Genomic DNA, 19,649 nt, shown 5'->3' on the forward strand with positions numbered 1-19,649 from the left:
GCTGGTGTATCACTGGGACAACACTTCACTGACATCCATGTTGGCTGGTCAGGGAACGTGCATGCTGCGTACCTCTTTACAACACAGGACTGTTCAGAAAGCTACAAGCAGGGACTTTCCTTTCCAACCGGCAGATTACCATGGACAATACTGAAATGCCAACAGTGGGGTCCAGCTTAACTCTTACTCCCCTGGCTCATGAAGAGCACCAAGGAGAGAGTCAGCTACAGGCGCAGCAGGGCAGAATGACAGGTGAATGTGCTTTTGGTAGATTGGAAGGGCCCTGGCCTTGTTAACTCGCCAGATTGGATCTCAGTGTGAAAAATATCCCAATGGTTATAGCTGCCTGCTGTGTCCTGCATGATATCTGTGAAGCAAAGGGGAGAACTTGCTCCAGGGTAGAGGACGGAGGTCTGCTGAGTTGGAACAGCCAGACACAAGGCCTATCAGATGAGCTCAGTGAGGTTTTGAAAGAGCACTTCCATGGCGAGCCACAGGAATGTGCTGTGGTGCGATGGGCTCAGCCCGGCACTGCCGTGTGGGGGCCTGCCAGGAACTGTGTGGTGCTTGCTGCACATGTGTGCATATATCACTGCCAGTGCAGCTAATAACCTTGGGGTGCTTGCTGCTGGCATCCTCAAGTCGCTTGGGCTCGTATGCCACTAGCCTGTTTGAGGCAATGATGGCTGCAGAAGTTACCACCGGATGGTATGAGGAGGAAGAAATAAGGCTGCCATCTCTAGAAACCTTCAGGAGAGGATTGCAGAACTCCTCTGTGGAAGTTTCATCGAGATCTCTCAGCAGGATTCGAAAAACATCCCTGTATACATAAACTCCTCTGCGTGGTCCTCCAGCCAACTCGAGTGGGAAGAAAAAGCAGAGAACAGCTCTATGTGAAAAATAGGTAACTGTGCCCTGATAAGTTGGAGGAATCATCACTATAGTGGGAAATAAATTTAACACTTATCTGAGATTCCTTCCCCTGCATCAGGCTCACCAGTGCTTGATTGCAGGGATTGTCTGGACTGTGGTGGCATCAAAAACAGGTCCTGTTCCAAGCACAGCTGGATCCCTTGGTAGCTTGTCCCCCATATTCCTCCTCCTCTTCCTCATCCACCTCCTTCTTGCTGTTCATGGCAGGGGCCTGTGACTCGGGGTCCTTGGCGATATCCACAGTCATGTGCAAGGTCATGGTGGGGTCTCAGCCAAGCATGGTGTGCAGCTCTTTGTGAAAGCAGCTGGTCTGCAGCTCAGCACCTAGTCGATAGTTGGCCTCCCTGGCCTTGTGGTGTGCCTGCCGCAGTTCCTTGCCTTTCATGTGGCACTGCTGCTGGTCCTGGTCGTAGCTCTTCTCCTGCATCCCCCCAGAAATCTAGATATCGATGTTTCTGTGGTTGGTTCAGAGTTGTGCTTCTACAGCCGCTTCTCCCCACAGGCCCAGGAGATCCAATGTCTCCTGTCTGCTCCCGGCAGGAACATGTCTGGAGCATATGGCTGGCACGGGCACTGGGTAGTAGCACACAGCAGTGGAGAGCTGAAGCTGGACAACCAGGGAATGGCATTTCAAAAATTTGCAGGGGTTTAAAAGAATGCAGGGGCTTCCAGTCTACTCCTGGGCAATGGAGTTCACAACTATGACCATGTGGTCAGTGTTGGGAATTGTGGGACAGTGGCTGAAGGACTGTTATGGTTGACATGGGTAACACTGTCCACATTCATGTTGCATTGTCCTATGTATATCGGCCATGACTCAGTGCTGTTTGAGAAGGTAATGTTACTGTGTTGGCACTTCTATCACTGGGTGTCATAAACGGATAGCTAAGGGTTAATGTCTCTTTCACCTGGAAAGACGTAACCTGAAACACCTGACCAGAGGACCAATCAGGAAACAAGACTTTTTCAAATCTGGGTGGAGGGAAGTTTGTGTCTGAGTCCTTTGTCTTGTATCTGTCCCTCTCGGCTATGTGAAGGATTTCTCTATTTCCTGCTTTCTAATCTTCTGTTTCCCAGCTGTAGGTACAAAAAGATAGGTTTGGGTTTTTTTGTAGTTACATGTGTGTAGTTGCTGGAGTGTTTTGAATTGTATTCTTTTTTAATAAGGCTGTTTATTCATATTTCTTTTAAGCAATTGACCCTGTATTTGTCACCTTAATACAGAGACCATTTTTATGTATTTTTCTTTCTTTTTATATAAAGCTTTATTTTTAAGACCTGTTGGAGTTTTTCTTTAGTGGGGAACTCCAGGGAATTGAGTCTGTGCTCACCAGGGAATTGGTGGGAGGAAGAAGTCAGGGGGAAATCTCTGTGTGTTAGATTTACTAGCCTGACTTTGCATACCCTCTGGGTGAAGAGGGAAGTGCTTGTGTTTTCCAGGACTGGAAATAGAGAGGGTGGAATCCCTCTGTTTAGATTCACGGAGTTTGCTTCTGTGTATTTCTCCAGGAACCCAGGGAGGGAATACCTGGAAGGGAGAAGGGAAGGGAAATGGTTTATTCCCCTTTGTTGTGAGACTCAAGGAATTTGGGTCTTGGGGTCCCCGGGGAAGGTTTTTTGGGGGGACCAGAGTGCCCCAAAACACTCTAATTTTTTGGGTGGTGGCAGCTTTACCAGGTCCAAGCTAGTAACTAAGCTTGGAAGTTTTCATGCTAACCCCCATATTTTGGACGCTAAGGTCCAAATCTGGGACTAGGTTATGACACTGGGAGACAACTTTAAGTGTAGACGTGCACAAGTAGGTCGATGCAAGGTGGCTTATGTTGACCTAACTTTGTAGTGTAGACCAGGCCTCCAAATAGTGTGACTGCACTGGTATGTAAAAGGTGGTGGGGTGAGGCACTGTAAATAAACTGCAGGGTGGTATCTATGCAAGAAAAGGTCTGAGTGGTCTGTGCAAAGCAAAGAGAACAGGCATAATGAGTGCTCCATCACACATGGGGGCTTGTCTGGGATCCTGCCTTTATCCATGTAGATGGAGAATGTGACAGGCAGGGGTAGACAATTATTTTCTGTCCAGATCCAAATTTCTTGGCCAAGGTTTAGTCAAAGTCTAGACTCCAGATAAATTAAAAAAAAAAAAAAGTAAATGAAAAGATTTCGCTGTCCATTCAAAACTGTCTGGCAGTCCGGATTTAGCCAGCGGTCTGCCTATTGACTACCCCTGGATAGGAGAGCGGTTGTAAAAAGTTAGGCAGGCCAGGAGATGGAGGAAACTTTACAATGGCAAGTAGAACAGCAGAAGGAAATGCAGGAGATCTTGCAGCGCTTCCAGCAGTCCCACACTTGGAGAGACAGTCCTTCCTCATCTGACAGATTGAGGAATTAAAAAGCCTGCAGGAATTTTAAGGAAGCAAGTGCAGGTGCAGTAGCAACAGCTGTTACAAAGTGTGGTGAGTCCTGTGGTGGGATCAGCAGCTCTGGGCACAGGGGACTGATCTCCATAAGATGGACCCCACAGTTGACACCAGTGGACTTTTGGTCACTTTTGGAACAGTGGCTATGGGGGCAGGACAGGATAAGGGAATCTGGGCCCTATGGCTAGCTCCCTGTTGAACAAGGGAAGCTCAGGCGGCCTACCTGGCACTCGGTGACAAGCAGGAAAGGGGCTACGAAGTGGTTCAGGCAGCTGTCTTAGATTGAGTGGGCCTCTTGGCAGAAAAGTACTGGCAAAAAATTTCAAGCTGAAGGATGGATGGGAGGATTATGGCCCCAGGCATTTACCCCAAACTGACAGACTGGGCCGCTCGTTGGCTAATGCCAGACACCCAACATGTGGCCAACATTATGGACACTAAAAAAAAATGAGGAGTTCTTGTGGCACCTTAGAGACTAACAAATTTATTTGAGCATAAGTTTTTGTGGGCTAGACCCCACTTCACCAGATGTATGAAGTAAAAAATACAGGAGCAGTATAAATACAGGAAAGGATGGGGGTGCTTTACCAAGTGTTTGGTCAGTCTAACAAGATAAATCAATTAACAGCAGGATACCAAGGGAGGAAAAAGAACTTTTGAAATGGTAAGAGAGTGGCCCATTACAGACAGTTGACAAGAAGATATGAGTAATGGTAGGAAGAAATTAGTATTGAGGAAATTAAGTTTAGGTTTTGTAATGACCCAACCACTCCCAGTCTTTATTCAGGCCTAATCTGATGGTATCTAGTTTGCAAACTAATTCCAGATCTGCAGCTTCACGTTGGAGTCTGCTTTTGAAATTTTTTTGTTGAAGAATTGCCACTTTGAGGTCTGTTATAGAGTGACCAGAGAGGTTGAAGTGTTCTCCTACTGGTTTTTGAATGTTATGATTCCTGATGTCAGATTTCTGTCCATTTATTCTTTGGCCAAACCGGACAGTCTCTGTGCAAATGTACATGGCAGAGGGGCATTGCTGGCACAGGATGGCATATATTACATTGGTAGATGTGCAGGTGAACGAGCCCCGGATTGTGTGGCGGCTGTGATTAGGTCCTGTGATGGTGTCCCTTGAATAGATATGTGGACAGAGTTGGGTTTGGTTCCTGGGGTGGTGGTTTTATTATGTGGTGTGTAGTTGCTGATGTGGTCTGGATGAAAGCTGGAGGCATGTAGGTAAGTATAGCAGTCAGTAGGTTTCCAGTATAGGGTAGTTTTTTTTTGTGACCATCGCTTATGAGCACTGTAGTGTCTAGGAGGTAGACCTCTTGTGTGGACTGGTCTGGGCTGAGGTTGATGTTAGGCTGGAAATTGTTGAAATCTTTGTGGAATTCCTCAAGTGTCTCCTTCCCATGGGTCCAGATAATGAAGATGTCATCAGTGTAGCACAAGTAGAGTGGAACATAAGGGGACGAGAGCTGCGGAAGCATTGTTCTAAGCCACAAAAATGTTGGCGTGTTGGGGGGCTATGTGGGTACCCATAGCAGTGCCGCTGACTTGAAGGTATAAATTGTCCCCAAATCTGAAATAGTTGTGGGTGAGGACAAAGTCACAAAGTTCAGCCACCAGGTTTGCCATGATGGTATCGGGGATGCTATTCCTGATGGCTTGTAGTCCATCTTTGTGTGGAATGTTGGTGTAGAGGGCTTCCACATCCATAGTGGCCAGGATGGTGTATTCTGGAAGATCACCAATGCATTGTAGTTTCCTCAGGAAGTCAGTGGTGTCTCGAAGATAGCTAGGAGTGCTAGTAGAGTAGGGCCTGAGAAGAGAGTCTACATAGCTAGATAATCCTGCTGTCAGGGTGCCAATACCTGAGATGATGAGGTGTCCAGGATTCCTGGGTTTATGGATTTTGGGTAGCAGGTAGAATACCCCTGGTCAGGGCTCATGGGGTCTGTCCGGGTAGACTTGTTCCTGTGCTTCTTTAGGGAGTTTCTTGAGCAGATGGTGTAATTCTCCCAGACAGGACCCTGCTATGGGTCAGACGGCATCAAATCGTCACCCTAGATGTGGCAGTTAACTAACAGAGGAGTTTGCAGAGGCAGACATTTCCGGAAGGGGTTGGCAGTTTAAGGGTCTGGATTCAGGGAGGAAGATCAGAGAAGCTACATTGGGAAAGAATGCTGAGAAAAAGAGGGCAGAGGCTAGAGAAACAGTGGGATCTTGGGTGATGATGTTACAAGTGTGGGGGACTGGGACATATAAAAAGAGACTCCCCATATATGGAGTGTGGGTTTACAGAATTCTGTAATTGGGCCAAGACTCCTGGGCATGGAGAAGAAGGAAGTTACTGACCCTTCTAGAGTAATGTGGGGTGAACATCACAATCGCTTAAATCAGGCTCTGTACCAGGTGACTTGCCGACAGCTAATGTGACACTGATTTTTTGTTTTTAAAAAGGTTCCAGAGACAGTCCTGACACTTATAGGCTGGTAAGCGTAACTTCAGTATCAGATAAATTGGTTGAAACAATAATAAAGAACAGAATTATCAGACACACAAGGGAACATGAGTGGTTGTAGAAAAGTCAACACGACTTTGTAAAGGGGAATTGTGCCTTGTCCTTAAGAATAATTTGTCGGGTCAAAAAACATTGGTAAGGGTGATCCAGTGGATATTGTGTTCTTGAACTTTCAGAAAGCCTTTAATAAAGTCCCTCATCAAAGGCTCTTAGGCAAACTGAGCAGTCCTGGCATAAGAGGTAATGTCCTCTCATGGATCGGTAACTGGTTAAAAGGTAGGAAATAATGGGTAGGAATAAATGGTCAGTTTTCATAGTGGAGAGAGGTAAATAGCAGGATCCTGCAGAGATCTATACTGGGACCAGTACTAGTCAATATTTTCCTAAATGATCTGGAAAAAGGGGTGAACAGTGAGGTGGCAAAGTTTGCAGATGATACAAAATTACTAGGGCATCAAATGATTGCAATTAATTTTTTTAATCATGAGATTAAAAAATAAATTCTGATTAATTACACTTAAACTATAATACAATACTATTTCTATAAATATTTTTGGATGTTTTCTAAATTTTCAAATACAGTAACTCCTCACTTAACATTGTAGTTATGTTCCTGAAAAATGTGACTTTAAGCAAAACAATGTTAAGCAAATGCAATTTCCCCATAAGAATTAATCTAAATGAGGGGGTTAGGTTCCAGGGAATTTTTTTCACCAGGCAAAAGACACCCCCCGCCCCCCCAAAAAATAAATTTTAAACAAACAATTTAATACTGGTACACAGTGATGATGATTGTGAAGCTTGGTTGAGGTGGAGGAGTCAGAGGGTGGGATATTTCCCAGGGAATGCCTTACTGCTAAATGATGAACTAGCGACTGGCTGAGCCCTCAAGGGTTAACTCTCACAACACTCTACAAGGCAGCAGGAAAGGAGGGAGGGCAGACAGACGCACACCCTGTGTGTGTGAGAAAAAATGCACATTTCCCCTTCAAGTAGCTGACTCCAGGCTTAAGTACACTGCCTTGTTGATTAAATCAGCTTGCTGAGACCTGAGACAGCAGCTACTGCCTAGAAGCTCCCTCCCTCCATCATGTCCCCCCTCCTGCTCTATGGAAGATGGGGTAAGCGGTGAGCAGGGGCAGGGGGAGACGCCCTGACATTGGCTTCCCGCCCCCCGGTACAGCAAGTAGGACTCAGGAGTCTCTGGGAGAAGCTGCAAGGCAGAGGGCAGGAGTAGCACATGGCAGTGGGGGGAGGGACAGCTGCTGCACAGGGAACTTAGGGGAGTGGGGGACTGCTGGTCCACCCTGGTTCCAACCACCCACCAGCTAGCTGCAAGGGGCTGCTCTTCCTGCAAGGAGTGGATGAAACAGGCGGCTGCCAAATGACATTAGAAGGGAGGATTTTACAACTTTAAATGAGCATGTTCCTTAATTGATCAGCAACTTAACATCGAAACAACATTAACTGGGATGACTTTAAGTGAGGAGCTCCTGTATATTATTTTCATTTACAACACAGAATATAATGTATACAGTGTATGGCATGTGGCAGGGGAAGAGGCTGGTGCAGGGAAGCTGGGCTTGCCAGGCCCCTGTTCTCTATGGGGTGCCCCTTGGAGCATTGGGCTGGCCGGGGACAATGGGGCACTGCACGGGGGAGTGGCAGTCCCTGGAGTGAGGGGTCATCTGGGGACAATGGGGCATGAGGCAGGAGGGACAGCTCCTGGAACGAGTGGCCAGCCAGGGACATTGGGGCATGGTGCGGGAGGGTGTCGGCTCCCAGAGAGAAGGGCCAACTGGGAGCACTGGAGCATGGCACAGTGGCGGGTGTCAGTCCCTGCAATGAGGGGCCTGTTGATGGCAATGGGGCATGATGCGGGGGCTTTTTTTTCCCAGTTAACTGCAATTAATTGACAACCCTAAAAATTAATTAAGATAAGTCCACTTACTACACAACCCCAGAAGGGATGACCAGAGTCTGAACCTGCCCTAGCCCTGCTGCCCTGGGTGGTGGGGGAAAAGCCGAAGGGCTGAAGCCCTCAGGCTTTGGCCCCAGACCCCAGCAAGTCTAAGTCAGCCCTGGCGACCCCATTAAAACGAGGTTATGACCCACTTTGGGGTCACAACCCACCGTTTGAGAGCCATTGTGCTACAGCACTGAAAAGAGCCATAGTGATGCTCCAGCTCTGGCTGAGGCTCAGGCTCTGAGACCTACATGTCGCCCCAGGATTCAGATCCTGAGCAGGAAAGTACGCGACTGCTTTTAGTGCTGCAGTGAGAGGCCTGCGAGCCCGAGTCTGCAGACCCAGGCTCAGGCTCCCTGTCAGTGGTTTTTTTTCAGTGTAGACGTACTCAAGGACATCCCCCTCAGTCAGCTCAAACAGCCTTTTATGCCCCAAATTCCCCAGTCTCCTTAAACAGATCACTGGTCTTACCGGAGGGGACAAAGCCTCAAATGCTGGATATCTGCATAATCAGCCTTGGAATTTGGCATTAATCACCTCAGGCTGATAGCAGATTCCACAGGACCCCCACACACACAACTCCCCCAGTGAGCCAGAAACACACAAAGACATGACACTTATTGATACAAAGGTGTGTGAATACTTTATGGGCCGATATAATCTGACCTATCTCGGTATAATATTCAGTGACGTTTTCATGCTCTCAAGGGCTAGTTCGAATGTACAGGTAAAATTCATAATGTTAATGTAATGGTTTATTCAGGGGGGCCAAGTGGACTAGTGGTTAGCACACCTAGTTTCCCATCTCTTTCCTCAAAGAGGGGGATGTCGAGATGCCTGCTCCTGGCCCAGAGGCATCACAGTTTTGGCCCATGTCAGGCCTAGCTCTCAAGCAGGACATAGTAGGAGGACCTGGGCCTTCCCTCTCCTTCGTGTCCCAGCCGTATACCCAGTGGAAGCAACACCAGCCAACTCCTCCAGGCAGAGGATGTAAACCTGCCACCCTGGGCCACTTGCTACCTCTCCTCTCTTTGAGCTTGTGGCATAGTCCCCTAGTGTCCAAACAATCTGGAACTGAACAGAGTTTAGATGAGCAGAGCCCCGCGGGAAAGGGCATGGCTTGGAGAATGCACTGCACATGGGACTCACCAGCATCATGGTTCCCTTCCAGGTTCAATTTTCTGTGTGGCATTTTAGGAGAAGGACCTGGCTTCCCTCCAGCCTGTTCATTCTAATCCATTTCCTCGCTGCTTTTGACTGGGGGGCAAGTTCTTTCCTACCAGCACAGGGGAATTATCTTGGGTGTGGGGACCTGAGAGTTGAATTTGGGGTTGGGAGGGAATGGGATAACGAGGAGGCCTTCTTGTCCCTTCCAAGCCTTGTGCAGGTTGACATGATATACCTGGGTTGATGTCTTCCTTCTGGGTTCCTGGACCTCATAATCAATTTCCCCCCCCCTCCCATCTTATCACCTTGCTTATGTCCCCCATAAGGCTTTATGGAATATGCTTATTGTTGTGTACATGACATAACTAGAATATGTTTTAGGCTACATATGCCATGTAACATAGTTACGTAAAGGTTATGATCTACTGAATGTATTCACCTTATTTGTATGTGTGTATCATTTTTGTATTTGAGTTATAAATATTGGTTGTGTACTGGCTTGATTTTAACCAACCTAGTAGAGCATTTGGTCAGCTTTTTGAGAAAAGTACAAATTAAGTGCCCAATCAAAAACCACTTAAGACAACAATGAACTTGAAGATACCAATCCACATCTGAACCTTCCTGGGAATGGGGCTTGACTAGTAAAAACTGAGTCATGCATGGACATGTGGCTTGCCCATGTGACTCCAATACTCCATCTTGGAGCTGGACTTTGCATAAGAGAGAGGAAAGGGTCTCCACCCATAGAGAGAGTCTGTTTAAACCCCTGGGAGACCCCTCCATTTTGTCTTCAGCTGGCTAAGAAGATATCTCCTCCACCCCCAAGTATACCTGAAAGACACTGGAACAAAGGACAGTAACTACAGAGGATGTAAATGATTGCTGGACCCAGAGTAGCAGGAGATTAGTCTGTGAAAGGAAGCTTACTGGAACTGGTGAGGTTTTATTTGTATTCAGTTTCTTAGACATAGACTTGTGTGTTCTGTTTATTTGAGCATAAGCTTTTGTGGGCTACAGCCCACTTCATTGGATGCATAGAATGGAACATATAGTGAGGAGATACATATACATACAGAGAACATGAAAAGGTGGGAGTTCCAACTCTAAGAGGCCAATTAAGATGAGCTATTGTCAGCAGGAGAAGAAACTTTTGTAGTAATAATCAAGATAGTTCATTTCAGACAGTTTGATAAGAAGGTGTGAGGATACTTAACATGGGGAAATAGATTCAATGTGTGTTACTACTTGGAACCACTTAAATCCTACTTTCTGTATTTAACAAAATCCCTTTTTACTTATTAATTAACCCAGAGTATGTATTAATACCTGGGGCGGGGGGGGGGGAGGGAACAGCTGTGCATCTCTCTCTCTCAGTGTTATAGAGAGCAAACAGTTTATGAGTTTACCCTGTATAAGCTTTATACAGGGTAAAATGGATTTATGTGAGGTTTGGACCACATTGGGAGTTGGACATCTGAGTGTTAAAAACAGGGACACTTCTGTGAGCTGCTTTCAGTTAAGCCTACAGCTGTTAGGGGACGTGGTTCAGACTCTGGGTCTGGGTTTGCAGCAGGCCAGCGGGTCTGGCTCAAACCAGACAGGACACTGAAGTCCTAAGCTGCGAGGACAGGAAAGCAGGGGCAGAAGTAGTCTTGGCTCAACAGCTGGCAGCCCCTAGGCGGTTTCTGTGATCCAACCCGTCACACTTGCCATCCGGCCAGTAGCTTGAATTTCAGTGTCAGCAGCAGAAGTATCACTCGGTCTCCAGGTTGGAGCTCTCAGAGACAAGCCTTGTAATAGACCTGCTCCTAATTGTGTTACCCCTTTTGCAGGTTTCCCCTCACAAGCTCCTCCAGGGTCTTCCATTTATTTCTTGACTATAACATAGCACACTACACTGGCTGTTCTGGAGTTTGGTGGTGGTACACCGACACCTTCAAGGACTTGACCCATAGCAGGTGTCACAGCTCCTTCTGTGACTGGGTGCCCGGATGGACCACATTGAGAATGCTACACTTGGGGCATACTGCAGGGAATGGGACAGACAATCCCCCAAACTGGGTGTTTATTCTATAATTAGATTCACCAAGCCAGTAACAGAACAACTTCTGTGGTACCACACTAGTTACCAAGAAACCAAACGCAGTCCCCTTTAAGCATTCCAGCGCTTGACTTCCATCTAGACAGCCAAGTCTAATGTAGTGATGGGTTACTGAAGACCAGATTCACCATATGTGAGTTTCGCCATTCCCAAAGGACTGTACATCGATTCCCGAGGTCAATATGAGTCTCAGATCTTACCCAATAATCACACTGACGCCAGTCCTTTAGTAACTAAACAACTAAAGATTTAATAATAAAAGGGAAAAGAAAGAAGTGCAAAAGGTTAAAAGATCAATATACATAGAAATAAGTGTAAAGTCCTTAGGTCAGTTTCATAGCAGAGATGGTAAGGCTGCTGATTTGTAAGTCTTTCTGGAATCAATTTAAAAGGTTATAGTCCAATGGGGAGTCCAGGTGTAGAGTCTGTTCAAGTCTTTCCATGAATTTTCCCAGTTAATCCAAATCATTATTTGAAAGAGCTCCATCCTATGACCTATACTTCCCTGCTCAAAGTTTAAGTGGACTAGAGAAGAAAAGAATCAAGTCCTTCCTTTATAGTTCTCTAGCAAGCTGATAAACCGCCTCACAGCAATTGTCACAGCAAGACTGTCCCTGAGGAACAACAGGCAATGCAGATGGTTGCTTTGAAGCTAGTCTATTTCCTAAGCTTATAATGAGGAGGGATAGCTCAGTGGTTTGAGCATTGGCCCGCTAAACCCAGCGTTGTGAGTTCAGTCCTTGAGGGGGCCATTTAGGGATCTGGGGCAAAAATCTGTCTGGGGATCAGTCCTGCTTTGAGCAGCAGGTTGGACTAGATACCTCCTGAGGTCCCTTCCAACCCTGATATTCTATGATACAGGTAAACTAGTTGGATTCATTCACATACAGCAATTAACCAGTACTTCATTAAAGCACAGATAATTAAGCTGAAGAAAATGTAAATAAAATGATTAGTTTCCTGCAGTATCTTACATCTTATTGATTTTAAGGTTGCCTGAACCATCCACATGCATAATATACCACAATTAAAATATAAAAGGGAATTAGCATCCAAAAGCTAATCTGGTTACATTGTTATACTTCTAATAAAATATAAGCGAACACAGACAAATACACTTAGCAACTACCCTTGATTTCTATTACTACAAATAAATGGGTTAATGATTGCAGATCTAGTACATCTCTTTGAAATTCATATACGATTAGATTGTCTCGCTTACATTTCAATGTCTCTTGTTAAGTTCGTATGGGTCATACATAAGGTGACTGGTCTGTCAGTGTCACACCTTCATTAACTGTGAAGTTTGTCCCTTGCTCTGTAAATATTTCTTTTGGGATCCCTACTCAGGCAAATACTTTCATGAGCTTACTAGTGATGACAGCTGACATTTCTGACCAGAGGGGAATGACCCCAGGTGGCATAGTCCAAGATCACCAATGTATATTTTTACCTGGCTGCAGACATTTTCAGCAGACTCACCAGCTCTATGCCTACCCATAAGAACATAAGAATGGCCATATTGGGTCAGAGCAATGGTCCATCTAGCCTAGTAGCCTGTCTTCTGACAGGGCCCAATGCCAGATGCTTCCTTGGAAATGGACACAACAGGGGAATCATCCAGTGCTCCTTCCCCTGTCCCCCAATCCCAGCACCTGCCTGTCAGAGTGACCCCTGCAGGGGGTAGTAGTACCAGGGTGGCCTCTTAAGATCTTTTTCTGGCTCACCCATTGGCATTTGGGGCAGGAGGCACAGTAGTCCTGTGCCTCTGGGGTGGATGCCCAGCCAGTAGAACTCTGTGGTCACTCTGTTGAGTGTCTTCTCTGTCCTCAAGTGCCCCGGCACAGCACTGCATGGACCAATTGAAGCACTTCCCCTTTGGAAATTCTTGGGTACCAAAGCTGCATTTGACCAGCCCTGTCTCAGCCTGTTTCATCAACTGATATGGTCTCTCCGCTAGCAATTCAAAATAGGGCCACTATTTCAGCTGCTGTGGGTCTAACACTTTGTCATCCACATGGATGAGACGTTCATAAACCTGACGCAGGGTTGGGTCCCTCCTTTGCTCTCCCACAGTGTTTATTTGCTAGACAGCAGGTCCAAGTTGAGCAGTGGTAGCAGGCCCCTACTGCTTCAGTTAAGTTCAGGTGAAAAGTCATTTGCCCATGAGGGTGGTCCTTCTCCTGGATCTTTGGCCTCCAATGGAGCCGTCTCCTCATGGCACCTCCTTTTGGCCACCATGGCCATCTCCTGTTCTCCTGTTCTTCTAGTCTGGCTCTAGCCCCTTTACAGATGCTCCAGGCCATCCCTGGACATCCTTCCTGAAAAAGTTCCAGTCATGCCAAAGTATGATCAGAGAGGCCAGGTCTCTGGCCACTCTGGCCTGCACTGTCTCAGTCTGGTCTTGCACACTTAGTTGGTCTCATCAGACAGGGTTATATGTCCCCGTGGATACACTGGGTTTAGACTATGCTTCTAGATTCTCCTCCCAACCCCATCAACCACTTCCTGACCAAAGTCCAGCTGCAGCTAGGGTCTATCAGTTCTTGTACTTTTACTCCATTCACTAGCAAGGAGATTAATGTTTTCCCTGTGCCCCTTTTCTGAGCCCAGTTATCCGCTGTCCAGGCCTGCCCATAATTATAGTCCATGAATGGGCAGTCCCACCTGAAATGGCCTGGCTGCTCACATGCATCTAGCCCCCTTGTGATAAAAAAGTTTCACCATTAATTCTCCTGAGTGGGATGATCCCTTCTAATGAGTCTGCTCTGCTTGCCCCAAATGTCTCCTGGCTAGCTGAGGGTGGGATTCTGGTCTCCTCTACTGGCCTTTTGTACCCCCCTACTAGGATTCGGTGTCCAAGTTCCCTGGATAGCCTCTGTGAGTTTTGGGCTCAGTGGCACTTGAGGCCCTGGAGGTGCACTAGACTGGTTTTTGGCATTTCAGCTATGGACCCAAGGGATGGCAGGTAGTTCTCCACCATGGCAACAGCCTCTTCCAAGGTCTCTGGTCAGTGTCCCATCTCCCACTCAAGCTCCCCTCGAGTTCAAAAGAGCAGAGCTCAGTGGGGTCTGCTAGTTGTGAGAAAAGGGTGGGCGGGGTTTGGAGAAGGCATAGCCTGAGGGCCTCATCACTGTTGCTGTTCCATCCCAGGTCCCACCTTCCAAGTGGCTTTTCAGGAAAAGAACGTGTTTTCCCTTAGCCTGTTCCCTCTCTCCCATTTCCCTGAGCTTCTGAGCATCTTTTAACCTGTTCCTCCAACTGATACATGCTCCACAGGCCAGAGGGTAGGGCTACCTGTGCCCAGTATCATCCTCTAACCCCATCAGGCCCAGTGTGAGGATTGTGTACCCCACAGTTACATACAATAATATCAAGATATGCCTGTGTTATATCTGTCTGCCATCACTCTGTTCACTCTGCTCCTGTGTTCTAATTCCTTCCACCACTGTGTGTGTGTGTTGTCTATATAGAATGTAAGTTCCTCAGGGCATGGAGCATCTACTACTCTGTGTTTGTACAATGCCTGGAACAATGGGGCCTGATTTTTATTGGCCCTTTGGCACTACTTTAATGAACATGATTAATAATAGCAACTGTCCTGCTGCTTAGAACTATGGAAGCTGGCTTCAGGATGCTTAAAAATGAGCTGAGGTTAAAATCATGGAATGGTCTTTGTGACAAGTATCCCACAAATTCAGCTGATCTCTCTTGTTTTTGTTCTCTTACACAGGGTTTCCAGTTTCCAAACCTGATGTGATCTCCCGGCTGGAACGAGGGAAAGAGCTGTGGGTCGAAGATTGCCAGGGCTCTGAGGAAAGAGAGCTCTAGAAAGGTGCCCAGACAGGTGAGGCCTCAGCTAACCAACTCAGAAACTGTCCTTGAATGAAGGAAACATTTGGGATTCCCTGCAGAGATCTTGTGATCTCTTCAAATTCAGAATTGTTCCCAGCAAGTGTTGCATCCTCATGACAGATGTCACTCCTGGCTTCCTTCCTCTGCTGACTGACACCTGGCTGTAGCTCCCTTCCCAATATTCCTTTCCCCTGAATGGGATGTGGACCCAGAAATGACCCTCTCTTCTCTGTCCTCCGGGGAAGGACTTTAGGCAGGGCAGGTTGGGGGAGGGGTTCAAATCAAATCCTGGTTTGTTGTTGTCTCCAGCACTTATTTTGGTTTGTTCCCACCTTTTCCCATTCCTCTCTGGGGTTTCCTTTCTCCCCAGCATAGGGTGTGACCAATGCCTGGATTCTCTCTCTATCCTTCTAGGTGATTGGATGGTGAATGAAAACGAGGGGCAGAATCCACAGCCGGGATATGCCGAGCAAGTTGTACCACATGTGACATTAGCAGGAAGGTCCAAAGGCAAAGTTTCTTGGATTTGTGCACAGACAAAAGCCTGTGAGACTCAGCATAGGCCAGAGAAAAGCTTCAGTATATTATCAGACATTTGATGTTATTAGACATGAAAGAATGAACACGGGAGAGAGACCCTATCCATGCCTTGAGTGTGGAAAAAGTTTTAGTCAGAGCTCAACCCTCATCACACATCAGAGAATCCACACTGGAGAGAGGCCGTACACATGCCCTGAGTGTGGGAAAAGCTTCAATCGGAACTCACACCTCATCACGCATCGGAGAATCCACACAGGAGAACGTCCCTACACGTGCTCTGAATGTGGGAAAAGCTTCAATCGGAACTCAAACCTTATCACACATCAGAGAGTCCACACAGGAGAGACGCCCTACACATGCTCTGAGTGTGGGAAAAGCTTCAGTCATGGCTCAGCCTTGATCACCCATCGGAGAGTCCACACTGGAGAGACGCCCTACACATGCCCTGAGTGCGGGAAACGCTTTAATCACAGCTCACATCTCATCACACATCAGAGAATCCACACAGGAGAGACGCCCTACATGTGCTCTGAGTGTGGGAAAAGCTTCTGTCGGAGATCTGCTCTTATCACACATGAGAGAATCCACACGGGTGAGACACCCTACTCATGCTCTGAGTGCAGGAAAAGCTTCGGTGAGAGTTCAGACCTTATTAGGCATTGGATAATCCACACAGGAGAGAAACCCTACACATGCCCTGAGTGTGGGAAAAGCTTCAACCACAGCTCAAACCTGATCACACATCGGAGAATCCACACCAGAGAGACACCCTACACCTGCCTTGAGTGTGGGAAAAGCTTCACCCAGAGCTCGCACCTCATCACACATCGGAGAATCCACACAGGAGAGCGCCCCTACACGTGCTCTGAGTGTGGGAAAAGCTTCAATCACTGCTCAAACCTGATCACACATCGGAGAATCCACACTGGAGAGACGCCCTATATATGCTCCGAGTGCAGAAAAAGCTTCAATGAGAGTTCAGACCTTATTCGGCATTGGAGAATCCACACAGGAGAGAAACCCTACACATGCCCTGAGTGTGGGAAAACCTTTAACCACAGCTCAAACCTGAACAAACATCGGCGAATTCACACTGGGGAGACACCCTACACCTGCCTTGAATGCGGGAAAAGCTTCAGCCAGAGCTCACATCTTATCACACATCGGAGAATCCACACAGGAGAGCGCCCCTACACGTGCTCTGAGTGCGGGAAAAGCTTCAATCGGAGCTCAAACCTTATCACACATCAGAGAATCCATGTAGGGAAGACACTCTGCTCATGCTCTGAGTGTGGGAAAAGCTTCAGTCGGAGCTCAGCCCTTATTAGTCATCAGCGAATCCATAGAGGAGTGACAAACTTCACGTGCCCTGAGTGCGGGAAAAGTTTTAATAAGAGCTCAGATTTCATCAAACATAAGAGAATCCACACAAGCAAATAATGCCATAAATCAGGAGTTCTCAGCCTTTTCTTTCTGAGTCCTCCTCAACATACTATAAAACTCCAGGGCCCAGCAGGCGTGGGTAGCAACTTGGGGCTCTGGGCCTGGGGGTGGAATCCTTGGGCATAGGGGTGAGGCCTGAAGGGTGGGGCCTGAGAGGGTGGAGCTGCCCCCAGGACTGCCCCATTCTTTGTAAGGCACTGCAGTTTGGGGGGTCAACAAGCTCATGCCCCCTCAACTCTGCTCTTGGGCTCAGGGCTTCAGCCCTGTGCCACTTCTGGATTCAGCAGGGAGAGTTCAGGGTTTCACGCCCCTGCTGCTCTGACTTCAGGAAAGGGAGGGGAGCTCAGGGGTTCAGCCCCGCACTGCTCCCACATTCAGGGGGCGGGGTAGGGGAAGAGGGGAGCTCAGGGTTTCAGCCCTGTGCTGCTCCTGGCTCCAGTGGTTGGTGGAGGGGGAGCTTGGGGTCATAGGTGCCAACTTTCTCCGGCACCAGTGGGTGCCCGTGCCCCCCGCCCCTTTCCTCATCCCTGGCCCCACCATGACTCCAGCCTTTCCCTGCCCCTGGCCCCGTCCCCATTCCAACCTCACCCCCAAAGTCCCTGCTCTGACTGTACCCTCTCCCTGCCCCTATTGGATCCCTTCCCCGGCCCCGCCTCTTCCCCCAGTGTGCTGTGTTCCCCCTCTTTCCCCCCACCTCCCTGCCCCGTGAATCAGCTGTTCCATGGCGCAAGTGCTAGGAGGGAGTGGGGAGAAGCAGGACGCAGCAGTGGGCTCGCAGAGGAGGCGGAAGCAGAGGTGAGCTGGAGCAGAGGGGCGGGGCCACTGGGAGCTGCTGGTGGGTGCTCAGCACCCACTAATTTTTCTCCGTGGGTGCTCCAGCCCCGGAGCACCCACAGAGTTGGTGCCTATGCTTGGGGTTTCAGCCTCGTGTCGCCTCTGGCTTCAGCCCTGTGGGGGGTGCCAGGGATGGGGCTTTGGCCCCACACCGCTCCTGGTTTCAGCCGCGTGGTCGAGCGCTGGGACTCGGGGTTTCAGCTATGGGGCCCCACAGACTCCCTGAAAAGGCTCGCTGAATCCCAGGAGCCTCTGGATCCCCTGTTGAGAACTGCCGCCATAAATGCCTTGACTAGGGCTGGCCAAAGATTTTTTTGTAAAATACATTAGCGAATTCCCACACAGTTTGTACCATTTTCTTCAGTGTGATCTTTTAGTTGCCTGCTTCTGTCTTTTGCACCTCCTCCTCTTTTGGCATGAATCCCATCATCCTTTATCGACTCCTTTACTTTATAAGTCCTGGGAGTGTGTCCTTCGCCTGACAGAAGCATCCATCAGCACTACATGCAGGAGATAGGGTTGATCTTGACTAGCAACATTGATGTAAAAATGGCCTGTGTCTTGTCTCCACTGGGATTCTACAAGGATGTAGCGGCTCAGTTTAAAGATCTTGTTGAATAACACAACTACATTTGCAATGCAGGTATAACCCAGGTACAGTGGCTGGGGTTAGCTTGGCCAAGCTCACCTCCATCTTTTTTCCTAGTCTAGACAAACGCAAGCATCAAGTTGATCCCATTCCCCCGTTACAAAGTGATTGTTAGTCATCGAGTTCCCCTTTGGGGACAGATTTTTCTCACCTTGCTCGGGGTTTTGCAGGAAGAAATATTTTTCCTTCCATTTTTGTCATGTATAATAGATTGAAATAGAACAAAGTGGGATTGGAAAAATGTGTCATTTCAGCCTCTGTGATACCTGAAGGAGATGGGGTGAGTCAAAGGGATTCTCTCCTTCCCCATCACTGTCACACTCCCCCCTCGGCCCAGCAGCATTACCTTCTGTGTAAGCCACAATAGTGTTTATCCTCCCCATGTTCTACCCCTGCACCTCTCAATGTGTCACGTGATGCCATGTTCTGTGTGCTCCCTGTGCTTAGGTATCACATTATGAAACTGTCAAGACCTGGATGGGGGATTTGAATGGATCCCAAACACAGAGTAGTGATTCTGTGCTTTCATCTCTGCTTCCATCTTTTGGCAAAGCTGCTTCGGGGCTTTTTCCTGCTGAGCTAGGATTGTTGCAGATGGGAAGTTTAGTTGCTTTTCTCCCTTGTGATGAAGCTAAATCTTTTGTAAGTAACATGACTTAATAATAATGAGGTGGCACAGAGTAAAGGAAAATTGAATTGATCAGAGGAGAACGCAATGGGAGAATCTGTTTTGATTTTGAGTTATCAGACATAACCTGGTCTGAAATTTCATTTTATATGAAACTGAAAGTGTCTTCCACCCCTCTGTGTTGTGGGTTTTTCTTTCTGTCCTGAAGTCGGTTTGGTCTCATAACTGGATATTACCTTTGTCTGACAGAATGTATCTCAGTTTTATTGGGAACTTTGAGACAAATCACCGTTTGCTAAAACGGTATTATCTTATTTTCTATGGGTCTTTTCCCCACCCCTCTGTGATGACATGGAAGACATTCAAGTGTAGTTCAGCCAGTGGGAAAGAATATTCCAACTATTGACCATGCTGCTAAGGAAACAGTAGGAATTTAAAATTTCTACTTTGAAGCAGTGAAGAACAGCATGCTGCAAATTTTGCAATGAACTGACATGATCACACTTCTTTTGGGTGCAAAATAAATTAATAATGAGATGTCCAATAACTAGTCTTAATTTATTAATCAAGGATTATTAGTCAAGGATTAATA

The 19,649-nt window shown here is 47.5% G+C and overlaps 1 protein-coding gene across 2 annotated transcripts in view; it reads left to right on the top strand.

Annotated features, from left to right (window-relative positions):
- Nucleotides 1-17,611, top strand: part of LOC115659420 (zinc finger protein 271-like) — a 44,416-nt gene extending 26,805 nt beyond the window's left edge. For both annotated transcript variants that reach the window (XM_030579507.1, XM_030579506.1), the window contains exons 2-3: nucleotides 14,842-14,955; nucleotides 15,378-17,611. In XM_030579507.1, coding sequence (XP_030435367.1) covers nucleotides 15,582-16,943 — 1,362 coding nt within the window. In that variant the 5' untranslated portion in view covers nucleotides 14,842-14,955; nucleotides 15,378-15,581 and the 3' untranslated portion in view covers nucleotides 16,944-17,611. The remainder of the gene's footprint in view (nucleotides 1-14,841; nucleotides 14,956-15,377) is intronic.
- The last annotated feature ends 2,038 nt before the right edge of the window (nucleotides 17,612-19,649 follow it).

Source organism: Gopherus evgoodei, chromosome 11 (genome assembly GCF_007399415.2).
Source record: "Gopherus evgoodei ecotype Sinaloan lineage chromosome 11, rGopEvg1_v1.p, whole genome shotgun sequence".
NCBI classification, from domain to species: domain Eukaryota; kingdom Metazoa; phylum Chordata; order Testudines; family Testudinidae; genus Gopherus; species Gopherus evgoodei.